The 20,555-nt window shown below is 41.3% G+C and overlaps 1 protein-coding gene across 2 annotated transcripts in view; it reads right to left on the minus strand.

Annotated features, from left to right (window-relative positions):
- LOC122447587 (ATP-binding cassette sub-family C member 4-like) overlaps positions 1–20,555 on the minus strand; it is a 405,286-nt gene that overhangs the window by 82,833 nt on the left and 301,898 nt on the right. The window contains exons 14-20 of one of the 2 annotated variants that reach the window (XM_043478282.1): positions 16,947–17,043; positions 13,465–13,662; positions 12,182–12,322; positions 11,374–11,411; positions 10,556–10,647; positions 4,287–4,433; positions 221–300 (exon numbers count right to left, since the gene is read on the minus strand). The exons of the other annotated variant lie outside the window; for it this stretch is intronic. Coding sequence (XP_043334217.1) covers positions 221–300; positions 4,287–4,433; positions 10,556–10,647; positions 11,374–11,411; positions 12,182–12,322; positions 13,465–13,662; positions 16,947–17,043 — 793 coding nt within the window. The remainder of the gene's footprint in view (positions 1–220; positions 301–4,286; positions 4,434–10,555; positions 10,648–11,373; positions 11,412–12,181; positions 12,323–13,464; positions 13,663–16,946; positions 17,044–20,555) is intronic. 2 annotated transcript variants of the gene reach the window in all.

The raw sequence follows: 20,555 nt of genomic DNA on the forward strand, positions 1-20,555 counted from the left end.
ATAACAGGACACATCACCAGGCTGAAAGCCCACCCTCAGCCTCTGTGAATCGGGTGGAGAGGGAGGTGGGAGGGGGGATCGGGATTGGGAATACATGTAAATCCATGGCTGATTCATATCAATGTATGACAAAACCCACTGGAAAAAAAAAAAAAAAAGGCCTTGAGAAACAGGCACTTTGCTCTTCCCTGCGAGAACTCTGACAGGACTGTTTTGTTACCTGGATGAAATCTTGAAATATCAGGGGCAGTAAGTCATCCATATGCCCAATGTCTTTGGAGAAACGATTCAAAATTCTTCCTGCAAGAAGAGGACACAAGAAATGACTCATTTTCTCAGATAAGAGCTTTAAGAGAAATAATTCATGAACAAATGAAAGCAATATTCTTAAAGTATATGTAATTAGGGACTTCTCTCATGGCACAGTGTATAAAAATCTGCCTGCCAGTGCAGGAGACATGGGTTTGATCCTTAGGTTGGGACGATCCCGTGCAGGAGAAAAGGCAACCCACTCTAGTATTCTTGCTTAGGAAACCCCATGGATCAGGAGCATGGCAGGCTATAGTCCATGTGGTCGCAAAAGAGTTGGATACAACTCAGCAACTAAACAAAAACAAAAATTTAATATATTACAGATTCACATGAAATAAGCTGACATCCATGGTAAAAAGAAAAAGAAAATAAGATGAAATTATACCGAATGGCAGTGGGTTGAAACTGAGCTCTGATATTTAAAAGAATCGGGAGAATCTTGTGGCAGCATCAGGAAGGGTTGGTGAATTTCAGAATGTTTCCTTCTTTTAGATTCATTCCATCTAAGACTCACTCCAGTGCTAAACTGGTAATAAACAGTTGCAAAATATGTAAGCTAATCATAATTGTTACACTAATTTTGCTTTAGTTATCCATATTAATTTTGCTAAGTGACACTTTTTAAATAAACATGATTCTAACCTCTCTTTTATAATTAAGTAACAGAAAAAGATATTTTCTGAGATGACTTTGATCCCATAATCAAATCACTGGCTTAAAGGCTTTGTGTCTTCAATAACTGCTCTCTCTAGTCCATGTTGGGCTTTCCAGGTCGCTCAGTGGTAAAGAATCTACCTGCCAATACAGGGATGTGGGTTTGACCCCTGGGTCAGGAAGATCCCCTGGAGAAGGAAATAGCAACCACCCCAGTATTCTTGCCTGGGAAATCCCATGGACAGAAGAGCCTGGTGGGCTGCAGTCCATGGGGTTGCAAAGAATGGGACAAGACCTAGCAACTAAAGCACCAACTACCATAACTTCTCTGTAATTTTTTTTTTCCCCTCCAGATGGTTCGCAGCATCTCCCATTTTGGGAAATTGTGGATTCTGGTCATTTCTAAGTTGTGAGTTTACTACTGGGGTAGTAAGTTTTATTTTCAGAGGTGTACAAGATGTGACACAGACAGACTTATGAATAAATATCTAAGAATATCAGAGGGATGTAGGCAGGAAAACAAAAATATTACTGAATGACTAAGACTCACTTATCATTGATTTTCTTTCCCTTGTCATAATCCACAACAATAGCATATCCAAAAGGCTGTAGAATTAGAAGATGAGAACTAATTTCTAGTAAATATCTTGTGTGAACTAAAAATGCCACTTGTTATTTCAATAAACAAAGGTTGCTGCAACCATTAGGACTCTGCAGCCACCCCTGCAAGGGCATCGCACCCTTTGGAAACTCGGGATGAGAAAGCACAGGGTACTGGCCCCAGATAGCAGAGGTGCCCATCAAAGGAACTGTAGCAGGGAAGAGTCAATTTTGACTCCATGTTGAGTCTGCTTGACTTTAACTTTAGCTATTCATAGTTTTTGTCAGCAAAACCTGCCCCTCTGCCTGAATGTTAAATTAAAATGGCTTTTTGTCAGCTCATGGGGAGACAATCTGATCCTCACCATCTCTGAATGGCTGCAGAAAAGAAAAAGTAACACATTCCCTCCTATTTTGCAAGATAAATGGTCTTTTAACTTTACTTCCTCACCTCCTCTCCCTCTTTGTTCTATAAAACAGATTAGCATCCAGACCCCAATAAGATGATTTTTTGAGACATTAGTCTGCCATCTTCTCAGTCTGCCAATTTTCCAAACAATGTCATTATTCCTGGCCATAACGCCTTGTCTGTAAGATTTATTGGCCTGTCATGAGGCAAGAAGAGTGAGCTTGAACTTAGGAATATGGCTATACATGGTTTTCTCTTTATGACATAACATACCAGAAACAAAGTCCACCAGAAACAATCTATTACAAATTCTACTTTTGGAAATAAACACAGGGAAGAGTTCGATTTAATACACCATTAAAAGGGTAAATAACTGATGCCCCTAAACCTTTGCAAATAACCTAGTTTCTATTTTCTTGAAGGAATGAAGTTCTGATAATAGATACAGGAGGGACAGAAAAGACAAAGACACACACTGTGTATGCCTACTGCTCCAGAATTAGTGACTTGAAGATTTAAACTTAGTTCAAAATTCTTGAATAATAAATAAATCAGTATCTGGATAAGCCTACAGGCCATCAAGAGCCTGGTTAACTGCGGTCACAAGCACTCAGAGGCTGCGATAAGAGAAATTCAGTCCCACATGATGCTCCCAAATGTATGACTGCAGTTTTCACACTAACAGGCAAAGCAGAGCAACTTCACAGCCATAATAGCATGGACTCCTCCAATCACTTCCTCACTCTGGCTTCATAATAAGATGAGATTGTGTGGGCCTCTGCAGTTTACCATCCTATGTTCCACATAGTGCCTGGACCAAACAACATGTGCTGAAAAAAATCTGCACAAGATGCTGCCCTGAATAATCTTATGTAATCCTCACAACAGTCTTATGAAACAGGAAGGGCAGCAGTTATTCCCATTTCACAGGAGAGGAAGTTCCCAGACACTGTGTCATCATCCTCACTAAGGTTCACTGGGCACTGACCCCGGGGTAAGTGCTGTGAATGTATTAACGTGCTTAACACGCACAATTTCAAGATATTGTGAGTGTGTGAATAGTATTTTCATTTTATACGTAAGAATATCAAGATACAGAGAAATTAAATAACCAGCACATAAGTATTAACATAACTATAAGTAGCTATTACTATTAGTAACTATTTCCAGGACTGAATCCAAGAAGTTGTCTCCAGAGTCCATACTTTTTTTTTTTTTTTAAATTTTTTGGCTGCACTGTGCAGCATGTGAGATCTTAGTTCCCCGATCAGGGGTTGAACCTGGGCCCCCTACACTGGAAGCACAGAGTCTTAACCACTGGACCAGCAGGGAAGTCCCCAGAGTCCATACTTATAACCATGACAACATCCTGCCTGGAGATTTGCCTACAGTAGCATCTACCTACTTTGGCCTTGATCACACAGCTAGTTGATGGCCAGGCCAAGGCTACTGGTGCCCTCCCTCCAGTGACATCTGTGCCTCAACAGGTCCTGTCAATCATAACCTGCATAACAAAGCCTCCCTGGGCCTCAGGACAATTCTAACCATCTGAACAGAATGGGCATGTGCACTGATGAACTAGCTCTTCATAGGAACCCAGGTCAAGAGGCCAGCCACCTTCAGAAGCAAGACAGGTCGAAGCCCTCAAGGAGGAGGAAGCAACCACTGGGAAACCTTCAGGGACACTCTTACTTTATACTGAAGATCCACCTGCTACCTACCACAAGATTCTTAAATGTAACCAAAAGTCTACTGTAAAACTAGAAAGCTGATCTTATTGAAGAGGATGCTTACATTTCACTGATCTTGTATTTTAATTAATTTTCCATTACCATTTATTTAAACATCAAAATATGAGCACATGCCAGAGCTCCATGGTCCCAGAAATGGATGGGCAGTGAAAGAAAGAAACACACAGCCTGTCTTCTGTAGAGATGTTCCCAGAAGAAGGTCCTTCCTAGTTAGCTTAACACTATGTAACACAGCCAGCATTTCAGCAAAACAAGTCAAAAACACTTCAACATATTTACACCATTATGCCACATGACAAATGGACTCTTAAATCATCCTGCAAAGTAAACATTCATTAATCTTTACAGACCTGTACAAATTGGAATAAAAGCTTATATGCTCCTATATTCAGATTTTCTCTGGTAGGAAAAAATATCATTGAAGATTTTTGTAGAAAATGAATAAACATGCACAGTAATTTTCTTCTAAGCATCTCTTCCATTTTCAAATATGAAAATGTACTCAGGCACTAAATGTGTTATATAGACACTTTCACTGAGAAACTTGGTGTCTGACTTACCTATTGGATTTCTATTGAAGAACAATACCGGGGCTCTCAAAATGGTCTCCAACATTTTGTTGTGCAAAGTTTGTGAAGAATTAACAAGGACATAGAATATCAACAGAGACCTTGTGATGCCAAGAAGGACGGTAGATACAGTTAACCCTGAAATAAAGAAATAACACTCAGAACAAGATCTCTGCCTTATCCTCAATGATGCTAAAGGATGGCAGACAGTTTACAAAAATTAGTTCAGTTCAGTTTAGTCACTCAGTTGTGTCCGACTCTTTGTGACCCCATGGACTGCAGCATGCCAGGCTTCCCTCTCCATCACCAATTCCCAGAGCTTGCTCAAACTCATGTCCATAGAGTCGGTGATGCCATCCAACCATCTCATCCTCTGTTGTCCCCTTCTCCTCCCACCTTCAATCTTTCCCAGCATCAGGGTCTTTTCTAATAAGTCAGTTCTTCACATCAGGTGGCCAAAGTATTGGAGTTTCAGCTTCAGCATCAGCCCTTCCAATGAATATTCAGGAATGATTTCCTTCAGGATGGACTGGTTGGATCTCCTTGCAGTCCAAGGGACTCTCAGGAGTCTTCTCCAATACCACAGTTCAAAAGCATCAATTCTTTGGTGCTCAGCTTTCTTTATAATCCAACTCTCACATCCATACATGGCTACTGGAAAAACCATAGCATTGACTAGATGGACCTTTATTGGCAAAGTAATGTCTCTGCTTTTTAGTATGCTGTCTAGATTGGTCATAACTTTTCCTCCAAGGAGCAAGCGTCTTTTAATTTCATGGCTGCAGTCACCATCTGCGGTGATTTTGGAGCCCCCCAAAATAAAGTCTGCCACTGTTTCCATTGCTTGCCCATCTATTTGCCATGAAGTGATGGGACCAGATGCCATGATCTTAGTTTTCTGAATGCTGAGTTTTAAACCAACATTTTCACTCTCCTCTTTCACTTTCATCAAGAGGCTCTTTAGTTCTTCTTTGCTTTCTGCCATAAGGGTGGTGCCATCTGCTATCTGAGGTTATTGATATTTCTCCTGGAAATCTTGATTCCAGCTTGTGCTTCATCCAGCCCAGCATTTCTCATGATGTATTTGGCATATAAGTTAAATAAGCAGGGTGACAATATACAGTATTGATGTACTCCTATTGATGTATTGTGTATTTTATTCTATAAATAAAATTTATATATAGAAACTTACATATATAGAATAAATAAATTTTATATATGTAAATATATATAAAGTAGATTCTGTAAGAGTTTAATGCTTTCACACAAATATATTTATAAAGAAGAATATAAAAATCAATGTTTTCCTCTCACTAAATAGCAACATGAGGGGAGGGAATCATGTGTAAACTATAGTTTCATTTTAGGCTTTCCTGATTCAATTACAAGTTCTAAAAAAATTTCACAAGATTGATAATTATAAAAAGCAGTTGATCTTCCTTTTTCCGCATTTCAAATTTCACTATTTACTTCATGTCCTGTAATCTAAAACTGAGACATGCTCTGGTACCAGCATGTGAATTAAGAGGGAACAGGATAAATGATTTACCATTTCCTTATAATTTACAAGGAAATTTACTTCCACATAAACTAGCTTCTTAAGAACCTATATATAGCATAGGGATTTCTAGTCAATGCTCTGTGGTGACCTAAATGGGAAGGAAATCTAAAAAAGAGAGAGGATACATTTATAATTGGTTCACTTTGCTGTACAACAGAAACTAACATAACATTGGAGATCAACTATACTGTAATAAAATTTAAAATATTAAAAATAAAGTAGCTACTTCTATGCCCAAGTAGCTTTAAAGAGTATGAAAAGACCATGTTAAGTTGCAAGTGGACAATCTCTTTAAATAATTGAATTGCAAGACACTACAAATTATATTATGACATGAGATAATTAATCTAAACAAGCAACTAATCCGTAAGTGTTTTGTAGAAGCTCAAAGCATTTGCAAATAAAGATTATCATTTAAATTTGTTTTATTAATGACATAAATGAACACTACTATGCATCTAAAAATTAAAACAGCCCTCCAAACATCTCATCAATTCACAGTGCTAAATAGAGTTGGGATAACTTCTGTAATAAATACTTCATCAAACATTTTTTTTTTCATTCAGCTGACCAGTGTTATTTAAATTCTGAAAGCTGCTCAAATTCCTGAATTCCATCAATAGGGATTTAGTCCACCACCCTAGATGAATGTGTAACAGACTCCCTTCTTCTTCCTTAAACCCTCCTTGTCCACCAATTCAGAAGGTAAACAACTGGTGGATTCAAGTTTCTTAGCAAGTGATCAACTAAATAAATACCAAATTTCAAGGAATGGGATTTTACATTAACTCACTCTTTTATAGAAAACTTGTACAAGCATGTCCTATGAGGATATTTAAGTTTTTATTTAGCTGTTTTTTAAAATTATTATTGGGATATAGTTGTTTTATAATGTTGTGTTAGCTTCTGTTGTACAAGGAAGTGAATCAGCTCTATATTTACATATAACTCCTCCCTCTTGGACCTCCCTCCCCTGCACCCCTCTAGTCATCACAGAGCACAGAGCTGAGCTCCCTGTGCTATACAGCAGCTTCCAATTAGCTATCTGTTTTACACATGGTAGTGTATATATGTCAATCCTAATCTCCCAATTCATCTTCCTCACCTCCACACCCCTTGCTGTGTTCACACGTCTATTCTCTACATCTACGACTCTATTCCTGCCCTGCAAATAGGTTTATCTACACTATTTCTCTAGATTCCTATATATGCATTAATATAACTTTTTTTTATTTGTTTTTCTCTTTCTGACTTACTTTACTGTGTATGATAGACTCTAGGTCCATCCATGTCTCTACAAATGACCCAATTTTGTTCATTTCTATGGATGAGTAATAATCCAGTGTACATATGTACCATAAAAGAGATGAAAAGACAACCCCGAGAATGGGAGAAAATAACTTCAAATTAAGCAACTGATCTTGGAAGAAACCAACCTAGAGAGCATATTAAAAACCAGAGACATTACTTTGCCAAGAAAGGTCCATCTAGTCAAAGCTATGTTTTTTCCAGTAGTCATGTTTTGATATGAGAGTTGGACTATAAAAAAAACTGAGTGCTGAAGAATTGATGCTTTTGAACTGTGGTGTTGGAGAAGACTCTTGAGAGTCCCTTGGACTGCTAGGAGATACAACCAGTCCATCCTAAAGGAAATAAGTCCTGAATATCCATAGGAAGGGCTGATGCTGAAGCTGAAACTCCAATACTTTGGCCACTTGATGTGAAGAACTTACTCATTTGAAAAGACCCTGATGCTGGGAAAGATTGAAGGTGGGAGGAGAAGGAGACGACAGAGGATGTGATAGTTGGATGGCATCACCAACTCAATGGACATGAGTTTGAGTAAGCTCTGAGGGTTAGTGATGGACCTTGCTGGTAGCTCAAATGGTAAAGCAGTAAAGCCTACAATGCGGGAGATCCGGGTTCAATTCCTGGGTTGGGAAGATCTCCTGGAGAAGGAAATGGCAACCCACTCCAGTATTCTTGCCTGGAAAATCCCATGGATGGAAGAGCCTGGTAGGCTACAGTCCATGGGGTCGCAAAGAGTAGGACACAACTGAGCAACTTCACTTTCACTTTCACTTTTTCTGGGAGTTTGTGATGGACAGAGAAAGCCTGGCATGCTGTAGTAGTCGCAAAGAATCAGACACAACTGAGCAACTGAACTGAACTGAAGCAACTGACTAGGGTCTCCACAATACACAAATAGTTCATGCAGCCCAATATTAAAAAAAAAAAAAAAAACACAACCCAATCAAAAAATGGACAAGAGATCTAAACAGACATTTCTCCAAAGAAGACATACAGTTGGCCAAGTGGCACATGAAAAGACATTCAACATCACTATTAGAGAAATGCAGATCAAAAGTACAATAAGGTATCACCTCACACTAGTCAGAATGACCATCATCAAAAAATATACAAACAATAAATGCTAGAGAGGGTGTGGAGAAAAGGTAACCCTTTTGGACTGTTGGCAGGAACATAAATTGATACAGCCACTACAGAGAACAATGTGGAGGTTCCTCAAAACACTAAAAACAGTTCTATTTCCAGTTTTTTAAGAAATCTCCACACTGTTTTCCATAGCGGCTGTACTAGTTTGCATTCCCACCAACAGTGTAAGAGGGTTCCCTTTTCTCCACACCCTCTCCAGCATTTATTGCTTGTAGACTTTTGGATAGCAGCCATCCTGACTGGCGTGTAATGGTACCTCATTGTGGTTTTGATTTGCATTTCTCTGATAATGAGTGATGTTGAGCATCTTTTCATGTGTTTGTTAGCCATCTGTATGTCTTCTTTGGAGAAATGTCTGTTTAGTTCTTTGGCCCATTTTTTGATTGGGTCATTTATTTTTCTGGAATTGAGCTTCAGGAGTTGCTTGTATATTTTTTAGATTAATCCTTTGTCTGTTTCTTCATTTGCTATTATTTTCTCCCAATCTGAGGGCTGTCTTTTCACCTTACTTATGGTTTCCTTTGTTGTGCAAAAGCTTTTATGTTTCATTAGGTCCCATTTGTTTATTTTTGCTTTTATTTCCAATATTCTGGGAGGTGGGTCATAGAGGATCTTGCTGTGTATTTACTGTCGGAGTGGTTTGCTATGTTGGTCCTCTAGGGGTTTCTTATAGTTTCTGGTCTTACAATCCCACTTCTCTGGGCATAAACACAGCTAAGGAAACCGATCTGAAAGAGACACATGCACCCCAATGTTCATGGCAGCACTGTTTATAATAGCCAGGACATGGAAGCAACCTAGATGCCCATCAGCAGATGAATGGATAAGGAAGCTGTGGTACATATACACCATGGAATATTACTCAGCTGTCAAAAAGAATTCATTTGAATCAGTCCTAATGAGATGGATGAAACTGGAGCCCATTATACAGAGTGAAGTAAGCCAGAAAGATAAAGAACATTACAGCATACTACACATATATATGGAATTTAGAAAGATGGTAACGATAACCCTATATGCAAAACAGAAAAAGAGACACAGAAATACAGAACAGACTTTTGAACTCTGTGGGAGAAGGTGAGGGTGGGATGTTTCAAAAGAACAGCATGTATACTATCTATGGTGAAACAGATCACCAGCCCAGGTGGGATGCATGAGACAAGTGCTCCGGCCTGGTGCACTGGGAAGCCCCAGAGGAATCGGGTGGAGAGGGAGATGGGAGGGGGGATCGGGATGGGGAATAAGTGTAAATCTATGGCTGATTCATATCAATGTGTGACAAAACCCACTGAAATGTTGTGAAGTAATTAGCCTCCAACTAATAAAAAAAAAAAAAAAAAAAAAAAAAAAAAAAAAAAAAAAAAAACACTAAAAACAGAAATACTGTATGACCCAGCAGTCCCACTACTGGGCAGATACCCTGAGAAACCCATAATTCAAAAAGACATATGCACCCCAATGTTCACAGCAGCACTATTTACAAAAGTCAGGACATGGAAGCGACCTAAATGTCCATCAACAGATGAATGGATAAAGAAGGTATTTAAAATTTTAGCTGAAGATATCCTTTAAATAGCATATAATGCTATAACTATTCTAAACCCTCTTGTGAATAGAGTCATGTTAATATAAGTCCAGCAAGCCATATGTTAAACTAATCACATAATTCGGGAGGAGATAACACTGATCTCAAAGTAAGAAAGAGAATGAATCTAATCCCAGACACTGGATTAGACTTAGCTTCTCAAGCAATTAGTGAAGCCCAAGAAATGAGCAGTGTGGTGAAGGGGAGCTTTGCATACCTGGGAGGGAATAATGCTTTTATCTGGGGCCCATGCTGCCAGAGGATTTCATCCAAGATCAATAAAAGCCAAGGTTTATTCAGACAGAATTGGATCAAGGTGAAACACAGGGTGGGGATCCATCTCTAATCCCCTGCCCATCCATATAATGACATAAAATTTAGCAAAAGCGACCTATGAGAATAGACAATAGCAATATATTTCCAGTGGCTGCTTTTCTGAATGTGCAATCCTAGTTTAACTACCAAAATCCAGTACACAGCAAATTAAGAGTCTTCATTCAATCTCTTTTCTTCTAGTAGATCTTTAAAATAATCATTCTAATTAACTCACAGAGTAAATGCAACTCAGACACTTAAACTGTTAAGACATTACTGAATTATTCTGGAAGCCCTTGTTGCTCACATGGACTCATAAAAGAGCAGATGACTCAACTTTACCTGAATAAACTCCTAAGAACCAGTTCAGAACAAGCATCACATCGACATCTTTTACTAAAGCCCCAGAATACAGGTTACTTTGTACATTTGCCCTATGGAACAGGGAAGAAAAAATATTATACTATACATATACATAGAATTAACACAAATATAAAAAAAAATTACCTCAATTCAAGAAATACATTTATGCTGGAAAGTGTTTCCCAACTCACAAGACCCTGTGGGGTCTCTCTGTTAAATATTTGAATCATGACTTTCAGTTCTCAAAATTGTCTATGAAGACAGACTTAGAAAATGAACTTATGGTTGCTAAGTTCATTTTAGCTTCCCCTCTAACTATGGGGAAGTATAGTTAGAGAGTTTGGGATGGCCATGCACAAACTGCTATATTTAAAATAGATAACCAACAAGGACTTATTGTGCAGCACATGGAACTCTGCTCAGTGTTATGTGGCAGCCTGGATGGGAGGGGTTTTGGGGGAGAATGGATACATATATAAGTATGGTTGAGTCTCTTCACTGTTCACCTGAACATTGTTAATATCACAACAGTGTTAATCAGCTATACTTCAATACAAAATTAAAAGTTCTAAAAAAAGAAAAAAAGTTGTCTGTGAAGAAGCTGCTAAAAGGAGGGACATGGGGAGAGACAACCAGGGAATCATATTCCACCCGCAAGAAGTTTAATTTTAATTCAGGGAAACTACGTGAGGGTCAGAAGAGGAGGCTGAACAAGCCTCACCTCTCCCGGACTCTGTGGGAAAGTGAGGCTTTGTGTAGATTTCACAGCACTTTGGGTCAGACCAGGAATCACTCACCAGTCTGTAAGCCACCAGTCCTGCAGGGCGTAGGCGACCTGGAGCAGGAAACACAGTCACTCAGACACTGAAGTCACTGAGCCCCACCCCCGCTCACCAGGGTGGGGGAGGGGAAGGCTCCAGAACAAAGGACCATGGAGAAGGTCCTTCCGGCTCAGGTCTGCACCAAACCCCACACCCCAGATGACCACAGGTGAGGGCATGTTTCATTTTAAAATCTTTAAAACATATCCTCTTTTCCCGAGAAAACTTTGCTCCCACATATAATGTATTTCAATGCAAATCCAAGTGAACCTCAAAATGCAATAATAGCAGTACAAACGTTGGGATTTTTCAAAGGAAAAATCTTGACAGGTACTATGATAGTCAGTTTTCTGTGTCATCTTGGCCAGGACAGTCTCCAGTGATTCAACCAAACACTCGACTAGATGTTGCTGTGAAGGTATTTTGTGGATGTGGTTCACATCCATCATCAGAACTTAAGTAGAGGAGATCACCCTTAACACTGTGGTGGCCTCATCAAGTCAGACAAAGGCCTGAGAGCAAAACCTGAGGCTTCCTGGAGGAGGAAGAAATTCTGCCTCAAGACAGCAGGGACAACTCCTGCCTGAGGTTCCAGCCCTCAGGCCTGCCTTTCTGATTTCACGTTCAACCAGCTAGATCCCAAAACATCGTAAGTCAATTCTTTGAGATAAATCTCTTAATACACATTTAAAAATAATTACAAACAAATAATTATAAAATGCAATATAAATAGTATGTAAACATCAAACTAAGAGCACAAGCCAAAATAAAAGCCCTTATGTACCTGAGCTGCCAAGTTTACTAGAATAAGGAAGATGATGACAGGCCAGTCAGCACCAGCTGTGAAATAATTCTCATAGGTCTTAAAACCAACTTTTCCTTCCAAATGGTCCTCTAGAGGTAGTGTAACCTGTATATTCTCAGTCTAAAAGGGAAAAATGGCAGTGAGAGATGAAATTTTGTAAGAGATGAAATTTTAAACAATAAGCCCCAAATTTCAAGAGTTCAACAATGCCCTCCACTGCAAAGCTGTGGGGAAACAGATACATCTCATACTCTGGTAGAAGTGCAACATGATCCATCTCCTACTGAGAAGGGAGTGGGAATATCTGGCCAAACCACATATGCATTTACCCCTGGACCTAGCCATTCCACTCCTAGGAATTTATTAGAAATAGAGAAACATCATTTTCATGAGGTAATTCACTGTTGGGTGACTTTGCTTAAAAGCATACTATCTGAATCTATTTGGTTACTAAATTTCAGAGAGTGATTCTTGAGTGTGGAATGTGAGGGACCAATCCGAACACTTATCAGAATCATCCAGGCTCTTGGGTTTGGATATAAAAGAATATCTGTGTTGTTTTTAAGGGAGATCTAGTGCATTTTTGCATTTTTGACTGGAGGACTTAAAATGCATTATAGAGTCACTGGAGCCCCAGATATCCTTGGCTCTATGCTGGCCAATGGAATTCAAGATCAATAAGATGTGGGTCTCGGTCTTGACTGGTAAGAAAGGAGGATGGGAACTAACTCCAAAGTATCTACCATGTATCAGGTCCTTTGAATACGTTACCTCTGAGTTATGATAAACCTTCTGACAATGAGGCAAAATAATATTATCAGCCGCCTGCAGTGCCAGAACATTCCAACATGTAGGGAAAGTAGCCAATTTAATGTAGTCACAGCAGGACTCAGTTTAAGGGGGTCTTAACAATAAGCCCCTGGATGCATAAGGGAAGCCAGGGGCCATCAGAGCAAGTAGTATGTATCTAGGGTAAACTGAAGAGTTCTCAATCAGTGTGAGCCACATATACCCAGAAATTCACAGCAGTGCACCCACCCCTGATCTCCACTAAGACCCTCCATCCTACACTCAAAGGAGAACCCCAAGCAGGCTTTCTTCCTTCATGACCTTCTAGCTCTACCAATTTCATGGAACAAGACTTTTTAAACCTTAGAGTCTACTTTGGGACAAATGAAGATGTCATGAGTAAAGCAGACTGAAGGTCCACAAGGCCACCAACAGCAGACAGACCCAGGTACACTGCAGAAGGAGAAACTCACATCTTGGTCTTCTGGAGCCGCATCTTTCAATGAGGGTCTGGGAGACTGGAGAGACTGACCCAAAGACTCGGAGATCAGAGTGGGAGTTCCTGGACCTGGAGATAGTTCAGGCTGCTCATTCCCCTTCTCAAAAAAGGAAAAAATGTCTACCCCGGATTTCAGGAACTCAGAGTAAGTCCCCCTTTTCACTGTTTTGCCCTGAAATTAAAAAAAAAAAATTGAGAGGAATTAATTTATATTTGATAATATTAAACCAACTTAAATACTAATTTAAAAAAAAGTTATCTGGTCTTAAATTATGCTTTTTGAAAAAAAAAAAAAAATCCCTGGGTCTAGAATACTTGCTGAGAAATCTAATTCAGTCAACTCGACACAGAATTGAGCATTGTGTTCTCTGCCAAACCCTGTGTTAGGTGGTGGACTATGTGAAAGAAATGTGGTATCATCTGTTAAAAACGGAGGCCCTTTGACATAAGTACCCTGGGAACTTAGGGAAGCAAGAAGCACAGAAGTTGGTGTGAAGATTGGCAGTCTTTTTAGACAACATAGGAATTGAGAGAAGCCTCATGAGACAAGCAGAATTTTAAAAAACAGTCAACTGGGAAGAATATTCCGGGAAAGAAAGTTAAACTTGCCCCAGAGGTGGGCACAAGCACTTCTACATAGGTAAGGGTCACTCAGTAAATCTTCACTGACCACTTTCATAGTATCATGTGTCCCACTGGGATAAGACGTGTAGGAACCAGCCCTGGACAGAGAACCTACAAGATGCATCTTCATGATCTGTCCAACTGCCCCACACACTCAGGAAGTTCCCAACTGAAAATTCAATATTCCACCTGTTCAAGTAGTTAAACAAGGAAGCCATGAGTCTCTAAATCCTTGGCAGCCTGTGTCCACAAACCAAAATCTAAGCCAGAATCAAGGCACTCAGATCCAAGAAAATACTTACGACCAACCAACCACGTGCAACCAACCAGGCTTCCCCAAATCAGGCAACTGCTTAAGCTACAGCCAATCTAATCATGTTCTTTGAAAATGTGTGACATATCCTTGCACAGGTTCCCTCCCTTCCAAAATCATATAAAATAATGTGCAGATGTTTTCATTATCTTCTGACCTTATGAAATAAGACTCAGCTGATTCACTCAGTGGCAAATAAAACACTAGCAAAAAAATCCCAGGATGCGAAACTCATCAAATGAGAGCAGCTCTGGTTGAGGCAGGTCAGGTGGAAGAAGGTGGCCCAAGATCCTCGCTGGGACCCCTCTCACCCTATTCCCTGAGGTGAGCCACGGGGAGAAACCCAGTGAAGCCGTTGGGTAGCATCTGATACTGCAGAATTAGAAAGTTATACAGGATATAGTGTGGCTTGTTCCTCTTGGGAGGTGAAATTCACACACTTCTTTAATGAAATCACCACTCACTACTTCATATCTAATATGTACAATGAAATGACTAGTGGTACAAAGACAGCAATTTCACCCAGCAGCCAAGCACTGACAATTCCAAGAGGACAAGAGGGCAGCCATACCCTCTCTGCTGTGAGAGAGGGACCAGACAAACAGTGAGGATGGACCCCAACTCATCCAGGAGTGCTCTCCAGTGGACAAATAGTTGTTTTGTTAGTACTAAATTGGGGGTAGTGTTCTCAAAGGAGGCCATAAGGGGCCCCAAAACATCTTGGGACTGGCTAAATAGGTTATTCTTTGCTCATAACAGTGTCAACACTGGGTTTGCACTCTAGAATCACCCCCTCTGAACATGAAATCAACTGCTCTCAACCTTGAAAACCTTAGCCCGCCTAGAGGAATGAAGAAGAGTTGACACATGGAACTGCTTCTAGAGAGAGAGAAGTTCTGCATTTTAATAATCTTTCTCAGAGCAAAATTTCATTTCATAAGTCAGGGATCTGACCAAGAGCCCGTGGAACAGGCAGGAGTTAACAACAGAAGTGCTGAGGCCCAGAGGCAAACGAGCCAAGGAGTAAAGCATCAAACTACCACCAAGTCTGCAAACTTCTCATTACTCTCCACCCCATCCCTAGTCATGCTAGGAGCTGTGGACTGGATGGTGGCTTCTCCTCAAAAAGATAAGTTCCAACATGACACCTGTGAATACGACCTTATTTGGAAACAGGGTCTTTGCAGATGTAATCAAGTTAAGATGAGGACACACTGGAGCAGGGTGACCCTACATCCACCTGATGTAAGGGTCTGATGTCCCTATGGGAAGAGACTCAGACATGGGGACAATGGCCATGTGACATCAGAAGCAGAGACCACAGCACTGTAGCTGGAAGCCAAGGAACACAAGGAAGGCAGGTGAACACCAGAGGCTGGAGGGAAGGATTCTCCCCTGGAGCCTTCAGGGAGAGCACGGCCCTGCCAGCACCTGGATTTGGGATCGGTAGTCTGCAGAACAGGGATACAATAAATTTCTGTTGTTTAAAGTCACCCAGCTTTGTGACGGCAGCTCCAGAAACTGATACTCTAGCCTGAGCCCACACTTCTGTCTTCTCAGCTTTCCTAAGCCTTGTAACTGCTTCTGCTGTCGCCCTTCCAGTGACCATCAGAGGACTCTCTTAACTCCCACATCAGACCACATCTCTCCTCTGCTCTGGACCCTTCAAGGCTTCCATCCCACTTCTGGTCCCCTGCCCACTGCTTGGAGACCAGCTCCCTCTCATCCTCTCTTCACTTCCCTCAGACACTCTGGTCTTCCTGCCGTTCCTCCAACCTGCCAGGTCACTCCTTCCTTAGGACTCCTTACCTCAGACCCCTTCCCCCAGGTGACTGTGTGGCCCCCATCTTCATGTCGCTCAGACCCCGTGAGGCACCAGCTCCTCAGGGAAGGAGACAGGATGTCACCTTCTTTGTCACATCCTCCCCATAAGAACAGGAGCCCCATGAACACAGGGCCTTGTCCTCCTGCTGCACAGGCTCCCACATGTATCAGGCACATAGAGACCTGGGCAGGGAGACCAGCAACTGGAGACACCAGCAGAGAGGACGTCTCTGACCCGGGTACTCGGATACCCAACCTCACTTCTGGTGTTAATGGAAGATACTCTTTAGACAACCTGCACATGATAATCGCAGGGGTACAAGCAGGTCTTAGCATTTCTAACATCTAAGTAATACACTTTGACTTAAGTCATGGAAGAGGAAAATAAAAAGTTCTAAATAAAATTGCATCATTATCCCTAACAGATTTCATCAGAACAGTGATAATTCAATAACCCTGTGTTTGCACTTTTATACACTTTAGGGTTTATGTGGCTTACAGCATAGTAGTTACATTTCTATAGGTCTTTGGATTCATTCCCCAAGGCATGAACACCAGCTCTTAGAAGAAGAGGGCAAAAAACTGAGGGAGAAGAGGGCACTTACCATGAATCCAAGGAGAGTGACCTGCAGAGAGGTGTGTCCTTGAACACACCTGAGTGCTAGCAATTCCCCAGACTTCTAGAAATTACTTACATCTCTCAGTATCAGAATCTGACTTGCATCTTTCAGGTACTGCAGCTGATGAGTCACTAAGATTATGATCTTCTCCTTCAAGACCTGACGAATACAACTACAAATGTAAAAGGTACAGAATACAAAAGCACATTAATGCGGGTGCTTCAGACTGGAAACTTGTATTTTGAAAACAGTGAGACAAAGACCACACAGCAGTCAAAGATCTTTAGTTTAAATACCAAATCAATAATACAAATTAAACAAAAATCAATTAATCTGACTAGGTTCTTAAATTTATCAGCAGCAAGCTTGAACCTAGCTCTGCTTAAAAATTCTAAAGAAGAGTCCAGTGAAGGAGGCACCAACAGCTAAGTACTTTTTTCCCCTAAAATTCAGTTTAACAATTATTTACATGTTTCATAAAGAAAAACAACTGAGTAATACTGAGATTCCAAAATTTGACTGAACTAAAAGACTATCTTATTGCTACGTGAGAATTGGAGGAGAGGAATCTATGTAATATAAAAATGTGTACATTCTTAGATAGCATTTTAGGTTATTATTTATAATTAATGATGCAAATATTAGCAACAAAAATTAATAGATTCTTTAATAGCACCTTTGTCAGAGTGCGTTTTCTAGATACTTCTTCCTAAATAATATTAAACAGAAATTGAATGCCAGCATGGCCTCCATCATTCTCTACAACATTCTCAGTCCCATCCAGGAAGCAAGTCTTCTTTCATTAGGACTGAACACCTTTCAAATATGAAAATAACAGAACAGAATCCAAGTGACCCAAATCACAGTGGAAATAACCCAATGGCTCAAAGGACATGTCAATTCTCTGTAGTCAAGACACCCCTCACTATTTAACCTTAAATTTTTTTCACAGTAAAAAACAAAACAAAAACTGCTCCTACATTTTAAGTGCGATCTTCTAGGAACTCAGCCCCAGTCTCACCCACAGGGTCCACAACCCTCCAGGGAAGCAAGTGGCCAGGTCTGGGGCCCTGCTGACCATGGGCAGGGCTCCATGCGTGAACTCTGGGAGTCCGAGACCCTCACAGAGCAAATCTCAGGAACCTGGGCCACAGCTCAGCTGAGTGAGTCAGATGAAGAGTCTGGAGGCAGCAGACAGCAGCTCAGTCCCTCTCATGAACCTGACGACGTCGAATGACTAAACCTCAGCTTCTTCATCTCAAAACAAGGCCAGTGACAACCCATCCACACATTCTGAGAAACCAAACCACCAGTTAGCTCAGTAAATGTCAGCCCCCTTCCCCACTCCTCCCTAACCATGAGCAGTCCTGTGCTTTGGACTCAGGATAGAAAAGTCCCAAGGGGACACTCTGGACACTGGGTCTGTGATCAGAAACCAGACTCCGGGAGGTAGACACAAACACCATCGCTTCGTTAAGTCCAAAATGATTCATTTTTTACCTTTTGACATGTCAGTCTATGACATGTCCTCTGAAGGAAAAGCAAGGGGGGGCTGCTGTCTTACATGTGGAGACACGGAAGCTCTGAGACTGGGGAAACATCCTAAAAGAAGACATGGCAGGTGCGGGGTTCCTGGGACAGAACATGCTGGGCTGAGGAATCTTCCTGCATTCACAGCTTATGGGGGGTGGGGGACTCATAAATGGTCAAATGCACCCACTGAGGGCTGTGGGAAGACAGAGGGCACGGGCGCCCCCTGGAGGAGTGGGAGGGAACAGCAGGGCTGGTCTTCCACCTTCTGTGTCCTGGCACACTGCTCCCTGGCTCTGGGACAGAGGGACCAGTACGTACAGACAGAGAGGGGTCAGAAGGGATCCCCGCAAAGTCAGCTTGGCTGGATACTGAATGGGTGTGGGGATGAGCTGCAAAGGCTGATGGGGCAGATAGGAAAGAAGCCTGTTCTCTGTTTGAGGACTTAGAGCTGCATCCTGAATGTGGGAGTGGGGCATGGTCTGAGAAGGGCTGAAGCAGGAGGGTGAGGTGTGCAAATAGAAGCATGGGAATCTGATCAGGACAGACCTTAAGAGCTGATGATGCAGGAGGCAGGGGTCTGGGATGTGGGGCTGAAACACGTTGAGATCCATAGCATGATCCCCATGGCATGACGAGACTGCAACAGGTCACCTAAATCCTTTCGCCTTCTATAGGTGATAGAACCCACTTAGTGTTCACAGAGTATAGATGCAAATCTCACAAACCTTAATAACCTTGGATATAGATTCATGACTGAAGGAATAGGTTAATGGTAAAGTAGAAGTGTGATTCATTAACTTATAACACAAAGCATTTCTCATTACTAAGCTCCCACATGACTACTATCTCTCACAGCATATTGTTCCATCCAGCTCTCTAACTTGAGAACACTCTCCAGTTGCTGCTGAGTGGTTTTCTAAATTGCTTTCATGCTCTCTGCTTTAAGTCACCCTAGACAAAGTGGTTCTGATTAGCAAACAACAATCTTAACCTTGCTTCTATCAAGTATATATCCAAAGTGGTGCACCCAAAATATTTGAGAGGATTTTATAAATATCACCTGTGTCCAAAAAAGAACTCAGGAGAACATCTGTGATCAGCACACTGTACTTGACACCAAAATGCCTTGCTCTCCTCTCCCTGTGACATGGATGCAATGATCAGCAGAGTCTGTTCCTGCCCTGATGGAGAACTTGGGCAGATACACACAAGATGGGGTGACACACATTTGTGAGCTCAGGGTGGGGTGCTGGGAAGAAAGAGACTGAGATACTCATGATGCCAGGAGGGTGGGGATGGGGAATCCCTGTCACAGCACTAGCTCCTGTCTCTGAACTCATGACAAGACACAAGGCACTTCTCTAAGGAAAATTCATCAAGTCAGTAATAGGAGAGGGTGGGAAAGGAGGGTCAGATCAGAGAGCTGGAGACCATGCCATGTGTCAGCAGTCCTGCTCTCTAGTGTTCTCAGATATTCAGTGCTACTATGCAGGTTTGTGTGCATGTGTGTTACAATATACCTAACATGAAAGTTACCATTTTAATCATACAGCCAGATAGTGGCATTAGGTACATTCGCACTGTTGTGCAGCCATCACCAGCATCCATCTCTATGACACTTTCATCACCCCAACACTAGGCACGTCTTACATCTGGGCAGTTTCTGCCAAAGGCTAACAACCCCTGCTTAGTGGATGTGGAATCCCAGCTCCTCGTGTCCAGAGCTCAGAGCTCCTCACATACCTACTGATTCTGCTGAAGTCCGTTTACTTTGCTATTCTGGGCCTGCTATACACCAATCATCTCCCCCCTCAAATTCATATGTCACCTTAGTTATTAGCACCTTAGACTTTGGTGACAGGGATCATAAAGAAGTAATCACTACCCTTAAATACACTACACCTAGTCTGTTCTGACTGGTATGCTTAGATGAAGAGGAGTCTAAGACATAAGGATATGGATACAGGTATGTAAATCAATGAAGTTAGAATACACCCTCCCACCATGCACAAAATAAACTAAAAATGGCTTAAAGACTTAATCATAAGATGTGACACCATAAAACTCCTAGAAGAGATTAAAGGCAAAATATTCTCTGACATAAATTATAGCAATGTATTCTTAGGTCAACCTTCTAAGGCAATAGAAATA

The sequence above is a fragment of the Cervus canadensis genome, chromosome 9 (assembly GCF_019320065.1).
Source record: "Cervus canadensis isolate Bull #8, Minnesota chromosome 9, ASM1932006v1, whole genome shotgun sequence".
Taxonomy (NCBI): domain Eukaryota; kingdom Metazoa; phylum Chordata; class Mammalia; order Artiodactyla; family Cervidae; genus Cervus; species Cervus canadensis.